The 12,762-nt window shown below is 38.2% G+C and overlaps 2 protein-coding genes across 2 annotated transcripts in view; both read left to right on the forward strand.

Moving 5' to 3' along the window:
* LOC127442946 (gastrula zinc finger protein XlCGF7.1-like) overlaps positions 1–12,762 on the forward strand; it is an 898,889-nt gene that overhangs the window by 658,181 nt on the left and 227,946 nt on the right. The gene's annotated exons all lie outside the window — the stretch shown is intronic.
* LOC127442169 (gastrula zinc finger protein XlCGF57.1-like) overlaps positions 7,080–12,762 on the forward strand; it is a 55,786-nt gene continuing 50,103 nt past the window's right edge. Inside the window, exons 1-2 of the mRNA XM_051700012.1 lie at positions 7,080–7,543; positions 8,803–9,048. Of these exons, the coding sequence (XP_051555972.1) occupies positions 8,964–9,048 (85 nt within the window). The 5' untranslated portion in view covers positions 7,080–7,543; positions 8,803–8,963. The remainder of the gene's footprint in view (positions 7,544–8,802; positions 9,049–12,762) is intronic.

The following is a 12,762-nucleotide window of genomic DNA, read 5'->3' on the forward strand; positions in this document are numbered from 1 at the left end:
ATTAATGGCACTGGCAAGAGTGTGCATAGCAAGGTTTTTCAGGTCAAAATATAAGAATGAATACAAACCAATATATTAAAATCCTGGAGTTTGCCCACCAAGTTTAAACTGAATGGAACCATGCAAAACCTGAAAACATTAAGGTAACGGCAATCTCAAAAACCACGTGGGTTTTTGGCAGAGGTGGAAAGTAAGAAATTACATTCACTCGCGTGCTCAGTGTGGTAGTGCTGGAGGTGTTGCACCTGACCCGGACTGACTGAGGTATTTTTGTTAAAAAGTCCAGGATCCAATTACAGAGGGAGGTGTTGAGGCCCAGTAAGTTCAGCTTATTGATGAGCTGTTGTGGGATTATTGTATTGAATGCTGAGCTGAAGTCAATAAACAGCATTCTTACATATGAGTCTTTGTGTTCTAGGTGATTCAGGGCCAGGTGGAGGGAGGATAATATTGCATCGTCCGTAGAGCAGTTTGGATGGTATGCAAACTGGAACAGGTCGAGTGTGTTAGGGAAACTGGACATAATGTGATGCACGACTAACCTCTCAAAGCACTTCATCATGATTGGTGTCTGTGCAATGGGGCGGTAGTCATTCAGACAGGTCACAGATGACTTCTTCGGTACCAGTATGATGGTGGTGGACTTGAGACACGTGGGGACGACTGCCTGGATCAGCGAGGTGTTAAAGATGTCTGTTAGGACATCTGTCAGCTGCTCAGCACAATCTCTCAGTACACGGCCAGATATGTTGTCGGGACCCGTGGCCTTGCGTGGGTTAATCCTAGATAGGGTTTTCCTCACGTCAGCTGCAGAGAGGCAAATCACCTGGTCATTGGGAGGTGTGAGTATTTTGTTTGCAGGTGTGTCATTCTGTATTTCAAACCATGCATAGAAGTGGTTGAGTGAGTTGGGGGTGGGGGGGGTGTCATCATCACAGGCCTGTGGCAGGGGCTTGTAGTCAGTGATGGTCTGAAAGGCTTGCCATAGGCTCCGTGTGTCTCTGCTGTCTGTGAAGTGGTTGTTGATTTTTTTGTGCATGCAACTGTTTTGCCTTCTTGATGCCATGGGACAGACTGGCTCACGCTGTATTGAGGGCTTCTTTATCTCCTGATCTGAATGCATCATTCCGGGTCTTTAGCAGCCCCCACAGACCTCTGCTGTCAGCCATGGCTTCTCGTTGGCATGTGTGGTGATGGTCTTGGTGATTGTCACATCATCAATGTGTAACCGAATTAGGTAAGTGGTGATTGACACTTGCAATCACCTATCAGCGAGGCAGGCTCTCCATTTAAAAAGCTGGTTGGTTGCGGCTTGTGGTGCGTTACGTCTGGCTTTCCCCCTTTCTTTGACAGGTGATGACTGTAGCTGCAGCGTGTCTGTTTGCTCTTCTTGCTAATTTTCTTCAGCGTGTTCCATTAGTGGATTGGATGACTGTTTTACCCCTCAGTTAATCGGCGGTTTATATGAATGACGTAAGCTTTTTGGCCTGTGAAGGGACTGGATATTTGGGCGATTTGTCCTTTGCTGGATTCTCCCTCTGGTTTCTAGCGATCGTTGTCCTCTGCTGTCGTCATTCTTAACAGCCCTGTTGCTTCTCTGCTGCTGTGCTGTGGGAACGCCATCATTTTGTAAATAGTGGAGGGGATTGCTGCTGTCTGGTTTCATGTTGGGTTATTTTTATTTTTGGGGTTGAGGCGTGGGTACTTGATTACTGGAGAACAAGTGACGTGGTTGCTCCGTGTGAGCCCTGTCTCTCTCTTTGTTGGTATTGAGTTTCTTTATCTTTTCCGTTTTGAATATTTGTATTGTGATATTTTTTAGTGATTACTCATCACTGTGTGTTTATTTCCTGACTGAGCTGTATGAAAACATCAAACTGTGATGAATAGTAATTAAGATTTGGTTTATTTACTTATTTTGTATTTCTTTCAGGAGCTGGGGTCCCACGGGTGGAAGGATCTTGTCTGCTTGTGGTGGTGGTGCTCCTTCAATGTGTGTCGTGTGACCCTTTTGAAGTGTTTGGTGGTGTGACCTGGTGCATGGTGGTGTGTGTGGCAGTGTGCTTCTGGATAGCTCTGGTGATCACTCCTTCTGTGGGGAACCTCAGCCCTGTTGGTTGGTGTAGAGTGTTTTTTGTCTTTTGTGAGTTGTGTAAACCTTATTCTTTATGTAAAGTGTTTGTGTTGTATTTTTCTTTTGTTATTTACTTGGTTATTTGAAACAGAGTTGTCAGCTATTGCACCTCTATTACCGAGGCCATTTTAAGGAAGTGATTTCTTGTGTAAATTTGTATTAATAATGTTTTGTATTTTTGATACTATACCCACGTTTTCTGCCCACCATTTTGCATGAGTTGAACCTGTGTGACCTAGTAACACTCTTTGGGTGTTATTAATATTTCCTTGGGTGAAATTCCCAAGGTGGCATAGTCAAAATTCCTATAAGTAGAAGAACTTGGGCTTGTGGTTAAAATCTGTACCATTCCATCACAAATGCACTTTCTGATGTAGGCAGTCACTGTTTCAGTGTACTGTGCAGGTCTGAGTGATAATTGTAGGTGGCTGCCATCTTGAACATGTTCCAGTCTGTGTCCTGGAAGCAGTCCTGGAATGTTGAGGTAGTATCCTCTGGCCATACTGTTATCCATTTTTGAACTGGTTTGGTGAGTTTCAGAAGTGGTCTGTATGCTGGGATTAGCATAACAGAGATGTGATCTGAGTGCCCAAGGTGGGGGCGTGGGACATCCTTGTATGCATTTTTTCCAGTTGTGTAAACCAAGTCCAATGTGTTGTTTTCCCTTGTTGCAAAGTTCACATGTTGGTAGAACTTCGGAAAGACTGTCTTTAAATTTGCATGGTTGAAGTCACCAGATACAATGAAAAAGCCATCAGGGTTGTTTGTTTGTTGTGTGCATGCCACCTGTTAAACTTAGACACCATAACAGATGCTGCCATGGCAGAAGAGAAGAATGACACATACAAACAGCTATCATGTGCAGCCTTTGGGAAATGCCAAGCAATCTGGAACAAGTCAGGTCGGTCATACATGGCAGCAGAAACTGTGGAAGATAAATGCAAGCTCCAGCTCATCCGGCCAAATAAAACTCGGTGGAAATCGGCTGTGGAGAGAATCATACGGATCATACAAGAGAAGGGGGAGGATGCTATCAGGAATGTCTGTGAAGAATTCAAAGTGAAAATTTGAGTTCTGTTCTTTCCAAGCAGTAATACACCTGATTCTACTAATTAAAGCCCTGATCAGAGACTATTAGCTGATCAGTCAAATTAGGTGTGCTACTACTCGGCTGGAACAGATGCCTGAACCCTACACCAGCCCTCGCAGGGTGATTGCCTACCCCGGTCTAAAGAGTATTTATATAGTTGTCCTTGTTTATGAATTTAACAATGATCAAAAGTAACTGACATAAAATAAGACAGAGATCGAGATAAAAGAGAGAAAGGGAAAAAGTGACATACAAGAATAAAATAAATGTTCTTCACATAATTAGTATATAACTGCGGTGCTAGGGAATATTAATCATTTGTTGAGCAATCTACATATTGGCAAATTACATACAGTATATAGTGATTGAAAGTTTGTGAACCCCTTTTGGAAATCCGTTTTTCACATACCTCATTATATCTTCATCTGCGCTACATTTTCTGATGAAACAAGACATGATTAACAAAAAAACACAAATAGTTTGAATATATTTGGATTTTTTACTTAATACATTAATATCTTTGTGTGCAGAAGTATGTGAACCTTTGGGATTCAGAGTTCCCACAGGTTTCACAATACAAGGAAATGTTAAATGACTTATATGTTTTTACTTTCAAATTCTAGGGAGAAATGACCAAGGCCAAAACATGCAAAAAACATAAGGGTTCATAAACTTTCAAACTTCATTGTGTGTGTGACACACATACAGTATAATTGAACTGTATAAAGAACTTAAAATAATTCACACACATACCTTCCTGTTGAACTGCATTCTGTACGTGTTTTGCAACATGATTTTGTACCTCATGTAAATGGTTAAATGCCATTTTACAGAATGCACAGTGGTACTTTTTACAGCACACTGTGCATCTCTCTATAGAGAGAAGGGGATCATGTCCTTGCTTCAGTACTGTCTGATTCATCTGTGCAGGTTAAACAAAAAAAAAACCCACACCATTTAAACATATGTCAGTAAAAAATAAAAAATAAATCAATCAATAAATAAAAACTATTACGACTTCGCATAATACACACACTGACTACACTTGTTAAAAGTTGCCATAGGCAATGTCCACCTGTGTTTGGTAGGGAATGGGATGGATGCTAGCTAGCTCATTTAATGAGCTATCAATAGTATGACTCAGTTGTAATAGACAACCTTAGTTGAGACAAAACTTAAAATGCTTAGCAGAACCACAAATTATCAATATTCAGGTTTATTGTCTTGTTTATTTGACACTAATATTTTACACACGTCTCAAAGTTCAGTTTATCTTTAAAGTTCAGTTTTACATACTGCCAATATGTTGAATCTTCTGTCCTCCATCTTTCCACAGTATTGTTCACTGAACTAGCGCTACCAAGTTGAATAGTGGTGTGGCTGGATCTAGAGGTGGAGCTGGACTAGGTCAAGCTCCACCCATTGGCTCTGCAGTGAGCAGCCTCTCAATCAATCCCAGAACAACAGCAAAGGACCTTGTAAAGATGCTAGAGGAAACATGAAGACAAGTATCTATATCCACAGTAAAACGAGTCCTATATCGAAATAACTTGAAAGGTTGCTCAGCAAGGAACAAGCCACTGCTCCAAAACCGCAATAAAAAATACAGACTACAGTCTGCAAGTGCACATGGGGACAAAGATCTTACTTTATGGAGAAATGTCCTCTGGTCTGATGAAACAAAAATTTTACTGTTTAGCCATAATGACAATCATTATGTTTGGAGGAAAAAAAGGTGAGGCTTACAAGCTGAAGAACACCATCCCCAGCCGTGAAGCATGAGGATGGCAGCATCATGTTGTGGGGGTGCTTTGCTGCAGAAGGGACTGGTGCACTTCATAAAATAGATGGCAACATGAGGAAGAAAAATTATGTGGATATTTTGAAGTGAAATCTCAAGATATCAGCCAGGAAGTTAAAGCTGGGTCGCAAATGGGTCTTACAAATGGACAATGACCACAAGCATACCTCCAAAGTTGTGGCAAAATGGCTTAAGGACAACAAAGTCAAGGTATTGGAGTGGCCATCACAAAGCCCTGACCTCAATCCGATAGAAAATATGTGGCTAGAACTGAAAAAGCATGTGCGAGCAAGGAGGCCTACAAACCTGACTCAGTTACACCAGTTCTGTCTGGAGGAATGGGACAAAATTCCTGCAACTTATTGTGAGAAACTTGTGGAAGGCAACCCAAAATGTTTGACCCAAGTTAAACAATTTAAAGGCAATGCTACCAAATACTAACAAAGTGCATGTAAACTTCTGACTCACTGGGAATGTGATGAAATAAATAAATGCTGAAATAAATAATTCTCTCTACTATTATTCTGACATTTCACATTCTTAAAATAAAGTAGTCATCCTTACTGACCTAAGACAGGGAATGATTTCTACGATTAAATGTAAGGAATTGTGAAAAACTGAGTTTAAATGTATTTGGCTAAGGTGTATGTAAACTTCTGACTTCAACTCTATAATATATATATATATATACACACACACACACACTGGCGGCCAAAAGTTTGGAATAATGTACAGATTTTGCTGTTTCGGAAGGATATTGGTACTTTAATTCACCAAAGTGGCATTCAACTGATCACAAAGTATAGTCAGGACATTACTGATGTAAAAAACAGCACCATCACTATTTGAAAAAAGTCAGTTTTGATCAAATCTAGACAGGCCCCATTTCCAGCAGCCAACACTCCAACACCTTATCCTTGAGTAATCATGCTAAATTGCTCATTTGGTACTAGAAAATCACTTGCCATTATATTAAACACAGTTGAAAGTATTTGGTTTGTTAAATGAAGCTTAACATTGTCTTCGTGTTTGTTTTTGAGTTGACACAGTATGCAATAGACTGGCATGTCTTGTCAGTCAGTCATTGTTTTGAGGAATGAAGGCTATACAATGCTTGAAATTGTCAAAAAACTGTAGATTTCATACAAAGGTGTACACTACAGTCTTCAAAGGCAAAGGACAACTCGCTCTAACAAGGACAGAAAGAGATGTGGACGGCCAGATGTACAACTAAAGAGGATAAGTACATCAGAGTCTCTAGTTTGAGAAATAGACGCCTCACATGTCCTCAGCTGACAGCTTCTACTCACCCGACACCAGTTTCATGTACAAAAGTAAGGAGAAGACTCAGGGGCGCAGGACTTATGGGAAGAATTGCAAAGAAAAAGTCACTTTTCAAACAGAAAAACAAAAAGAAAATTCTAGAGTGTGCAAAAAAACACAGACATTGGACAACAGATAACTGGAAAAGAGTGTTATGGATCTTAACCCCATTGAGCTTTTGTGGGATCAGCTAGACTGTAAGGTGCGTGAGAAGTGCCCGACAAGACTGCCACATCTATGGCAAGTGCTACAGGAAGCGTGGGGTGAAATGTCACCTGAGTATCTGGACAAACTGACAGCTAGAATGCCAAGGATCTGCAAAGCTGTCATTGCTGCATGTGGAGGATTTTTTGATGAGCACACTTTGACGTGGTTTAAGAAGTTCTGAATTTTTTTCCCCAAATTGTAATAGTAATTTTTCACGTTATTAATGTCCTGACTATACATTGTGATCAGTTGATATATATCAACTGATATTTATATAATGATTTTTTTATTTTATTTTTTTATTTATCACACATTATACATTTGCACATACTGTGAAATATATATATATATATATATATATATATATATATATATATATATATATATATATATATGATAATTTTATTATTTATCTCACATAAATCCCACTGTAATATTGAGTAAACTGTTTTAAGAAATAGGTAGAGGAAAAGGACTTTTATCTTGATTCTCCGAAACGTTGTGTTGTAATGAGGTCATAAGGCTGCGCCGCTAATCATCGGTCTGGTGTTTCTGTTGCAGGGTTATCTTTTGCATTTAAGGTAAACAAAACCGTGCAAAACATTGTGAAGTGCTTGTATTTGGTCTCTCGTGAATAGTTTTTGAGTTTTTGCAAAGCGTCCCACAGACATGCAAATGAACTTTTGATTCGCCGCAAATGTTTTCCAGAAGTTTGCAGCTCTTTGCCGGTTGTGGTGAACCTCCAGCAAACCTTTGGCAACAATGGACAATTTGCCTCAAAGCTTATTTGCATGTGAAAATTGTCTGTGGAAAGTTTGCGGCAAATTTTCAGTGAACTCTCAATTTTTGTAAGGGTTTGTAACATTGCTGCAGGCATTGCTCCAAAAAGGGGCTTGAACTCCAAATCGCCATTGAAGATATAGAGAGCCCCAAACCTCAACTGTGAGTGAAAGTTGGCGCAACCCCCTTTTGGAGTACATTTATGGAGGTAAATAAGTAGCAAAACTCAAGAGCTCGCATATTTGGATTTAAAATGGGATAACTTGTACATTAAATATTTGTACTGGTAAGTTAAACTTACACCTACAGCACCAATGTGAAAACTTGTAAAATAAAAGTTTAAAGTTGAATGTTGCAATCTGCACTCACAGACAATAATTCAAAGCTTGTGTTTTGAATTCACAATTGCTGACAAGTAGCCACAAATTAAACTACTTTATTGACCCCCTCCCCCACCGAACACTGGTCGTGCTCTCGCATCAGGATTTTACAAGTGCACAAGTGACTTTTTCTACAGGTTAAGGTGTGAAGATTTAAACTTTCAGTGCCAGATTTGACAGGTTGTAAGTGCCAGTTTGTGGTTGTACTGCGACAATGAATTAAAGTACAAAACTTAGTGTGTAATACAAGTATGTGTCTGTATTTGTATTTATGTGAATGTCATTTTACACATTTGTGACTACTTGTATGCAATTAAAACTATTTTAAATATAAAATGTAAAGCAGAATGGCTTAAGGTTTGTTAAAGGAATAGTTCACCTAAAAATGAAAATCCTCTCATTATTCACTTACCCTGATGCCATTCCAGATGTGAATGACCCTGTTTCTTCAGCAGAACACAAATGAAGATTTTTAGAAGATAGAGCTCTGTCTGGTCCTTATAATGGAAGTACACAGGTGCCAGCACTTTGACGGTCCAAAAGTCATATTTAGGCAGCATAAAAGTAATCCACAGGATTCCAGTCAATCAGTGAATGTCTTATGATGCAAATCGATAGGTTTATGTAAGAAACAAGTCGATAATTACAACTTTTTTTTACTTTAAATCGGCACTTCCATCCAGGGCTGTGATGCTGTTTGAAATGGCTGAAATCTCGCATGTAGTAAATAAGCGGTGCTTCCAAATTCTCGCGTGAACTCGTCGACGAGCTTAAGTCATGCTTCGCGTCAGCTGCTGGCAGGAGGCACTTCACTGATCGACTGGAGTCGTGTGGATTACTTTTATGCTGCCTAAATATGCCTTTTGGAGCGTCAAAGTGCTGGCACCCGTGTGCTTCCATTATAAGGACTTGACAGAGCTCTTATCTTCTAAAAATATTTATTTGTGATCTGTTGAAGAAAGATAGTCATACAATCTGGGATGGCATCAGGGTAAGTGAGTAATGAGAGAATTTTAATTTTTGGATGATCTATTCATTTAATTCAGACCGTATTAAATTCTGACATTTATTTGTATTTTTTTTTCAGGTCTGGTCTTTGCTACCACACAGTGATTATGAATCCACTCACAACACAATTCACCAGTAAATACTGTGAATATTCCTGTCATCTTTGAATTGAAGAAGCGTTTCCAGAAGTGCAGGACAAACTTCAAGTGTGTCAATAATTTCTGACATACTATTGTAAAGATGGATTTTATTAAAGAGGAGAGAGAGGACATGGGTTATCCAGAACCATACAGAGTGAAAAATGAAGATACTGAGGAACAAAGAGGTTTGTGTCCATTCATGATTCATTAATTCATTAATGAGGGCACACATAACGCTCATGTGTCCCAGGCTATTCTTTCACCAACACTTGGTAATATGGGTCCAACGCTGTGGGCTCATGGATGTGTGCACAACAGCACCACTGCTGAAAAAAATCTTAGTGGAAACACTGAATGGTCATCCGTCCTGATGTGTACCGAACAGTAGTTATGCACCACCCACTCGCCTGCCAATCCAGGATAATTTTTTGGCAAAAACTGCACAGAAGAATTAAATTCTGGTAAATTTGGGAGTAACATTTTTTTTAAAGTACTATTTGTGTAGCATTAATGTAACTATGGGCTACAAATGCTTTCAAAATTTCAGTTCTACAGTTGAGTTTACAATAAATTGACTACCTACACTTTTTTTCATTATGAATCAAAATGTATATCTGTATGGATAAAGGCAATGACAAATTCCATATTTTTATACCTTGAAACTGATTTGCCATGGCATCATTTTTAAACAATGGCAGACAGGGATGCAGTGAACTTTTGGCAACTGGTAATTTTCTGACAAAAAAACAAACAAAAAGAAAATTTAACAGAAACCATTATTTTTAAATCCAGTAATTGAAAAACTGACATGGAGAAAAAGCTATGTTCATGTGAAATTATCATTGTTTAAGTACTTCTAATGTTAAGGCTGGATGATGAAAAATGTACTCAAGTTTATGGAAGCACACGGTTGCAACCAATTTCAGCTAGTGCGAGGTTGCAAGAATTTCCCTTATACCCTAATTTTGCAGTTGAGGCAGTTTGACCTGACTGCACTCAATGTCTGTGCGATAAAGATTTTTAATAAAAACAATATATTTCCTATGAAGCCATTCACACAGGAAGTGAACATTCATGCTGGCAAGTGAGGCTTTTATTTTTTTTTTTTACTGTGTGTATGTCAATTTTCCTTGCGTGCTAATGAATTGACCTGACCAATAAAATTAAAGCTTTGGATCACATGTCAGAAGCTGCTGTAGTAACGAAAACCGGCGCAACTGGTGGTACTAAAGCATATACCGTATTTTCAGGAAATAAAGTCGCACCTGACTATAAGTTGCACCAGGTTAAAATCGCGTTGTTCAAAGAAAAAAAACAAGGATAAGTCGCATCTCTGTATAAGTCGCACTGACAGAGGTTGCATTGGGCAGGCACTAGGACCCGGGAGCAGCCACCCGACTTCCCTTCATCAAAGCAAGTCAGATGCTCTCCAGAAGACTGCTGTAACTCAGAATCTACACATTGTATCACAGTGTTTTTGGGCTCATAATCTAAGTAGGGGTGTAAAGGTATGACATTTTCACGGTATGATAACCATCACAAAAATACCCCGGTAGTACGGTAACATGGTACTGAGGTGCATTGAGAATATTTTTGAAGTTTAATATTTGGTTATGAAATATGTCTGATAAACACACAGATAAATATTTCAGCTATAACCAATTCTTGAACTTTATTTTGGATGTCTTCAACTTTAATCCTTTAACTTCTTGAACCTTGAACATCTTGAACATCAGGACACTCTCTTAATCCGACATGGTAAAACAAATAAAAGAAAAAAATCACATGTAAAATTATAATAATAAAAAAAATAAATAAATTGCAACACATACAGTAGTCAGATGAATATAACAAAAATTGTTTTATTGTTATTATATGATTTATGACATTGAATTGTAATAATTTGTAATGATTATTAACCAGGTTAACGCTTCAGATATGCATTTGTATGCATACAGTAATTTGTTGCATTTGTGATTTCGTTTAATTCTAAACAATACCTACTTAAATAATTATTTATTTGCAGTTTGTTTATTGGTATTTTGTCCAATACAATCTATTTTCTGCCATAGTTTCACTGTCAATTTCCTGCATGCATATTGTCAATGTCAGTTTCCTGCACACCAAAAGCCTTGCACTTTGTAAACCCTATTTAGTGCTGTTTTACAAATATAAAATATTAGTAGTAGTATCAAACACATTGTTGGACTACTTTTGTGCTGCACTTAGGCAAAATATTTTTTGAATGAATGCTTAAATCAATTTACTGAATTTGTGAATGTGACAAAGCATAAACATAACTTTTACTCAAGATGTTACATATGTGTAAACTTTTCTAAAAATTTTAATTCAACATCTCTCATCTACATCCCTAGTGTTCCATCCAGAGTTGGAAATTAACGGGGGCTCTTGGCGAAAATGCCCCCTAAATTCAAAATATGGGGCAAAAAATACACCCGCAAAGAGTTCTTGTTTTATTAATAGCTGATAGCCTATATGCCTACTTCCAAATACACACATTGCGATCTTCATTTGAATTTTCGCTGAACATTATTTGTTTTGTGTCGTCCGTTGTGCAGATGTTGCAGAGTCAGTGGCAGATGCTCGTGTCATAAACGCACAAAACGGGCATTCGCATCTCGCGCTCTGCAGCAGTTCAGCGTCGTGCTTGCATGCTAAATAATGTGACCGTTCGGTGCTTTTGTTCAACAATATACTGTCCAAGTGAGTAACACTGTCACTCCGTGTGCTATAGCCTACTTAACTGCCCATCGGTTCATCTCACTTATGCATCTGTCTGTCTGAAAAGCCTCCTCAACAGATAAAAGCCAAAAGTGCGGGATGATGTTATATATTTATTAAATTAATCAGGTCTGAGAGAACACAAAATATAATGTAACCAATAATAATATTAACAAAAATAATATCTGGATAAATAGCCTTGATTTGAAATAAAACATTATTAATGGTACAATAATCATTTTACATTAACCACTTTTAGTGTATGAATCATATCTCTGACTAATGTTCATGTGAAATTTTTATTTTTGCATTGTTTTATTCAATTGGCATGAAGGATTTAAAAAATGTTTTTAAGCTCCTTATTCTAAATCTGGAGAAATGCTGTAATCTCCTCCTCTATGTCGGTGCATTAGTTTTGTAAGCTATGATAATTTAATAGCCAAAAATGTTTGGAAATATGTGCATGAGAAAAAGAGTTTTGTTTCAGTAACAATGCACATTATGGAATGTACAGATCACACAATTTTGTAATTATTGAAATATGCCATTTTTCAAATTTAGTTAATTGTTTAAATTATAACATAAACGGATGACAGCGTAAAAGGTTAGAATATTTTTTTAAAAATTGCCCATGTAATGGTAAAAACAAATTCTGCTACACACCCCGTGACACCCTGGTTCCATCTGACCTATACAGGAATTGAGAAAAGTATCTTCCCCTTGAGATTTAGTTGTGTTTGTTGTAAAATGTTTTAGTTTTATGAGTTTTATTCCCCCCCAAAGTGTGTAAATACCCACCATATGAGCCGTGTAAGGGTGGGGAATGAATTTCAGGTCCTGTTGAGGCTCGGGCATGTCTGTATGATGCGCTCATGCTGCGCTCCGCTTGTGCTGCACTTCTGACGTGCTCGTGATACGCTGCGCTCGCGACACCTGCATGTCACCTTTAAAATTGAGTGACAGTCAAATGTAACATGAGGAAGGCGCAATTTAAAGATTAATTTTATCTCACCAAGTTTAAATGATGCTGTGTAAATGTCTCTTAATTAAATTGATTTAGATTATAGAACAGTTCTGAAAAAAATCTGTCTTTATATTTATGCAGTACCGTCAATGAGAAGATTTCAACGGTATGACAACCGTCAGTTTTAAAACCA

Source organism: Myxocyprinus asiaticus, chromosome 6 (assembly GCF_019703515.2).
Source record: "Myxocyprinus asiaticus isolate MX2 ecotype Aquarium Trade chromosome 6, UBuf_Myxa_2, whole genome shotgun sequence".
Classification (NCBI taxonomy): domain Eukaryota; kingdom Metazoa; phylum Chordata; class Actinopteri; order Cypriniformes; family Catostomidae; genus Myxocyprinus; species Myxocyprinus asiaticus.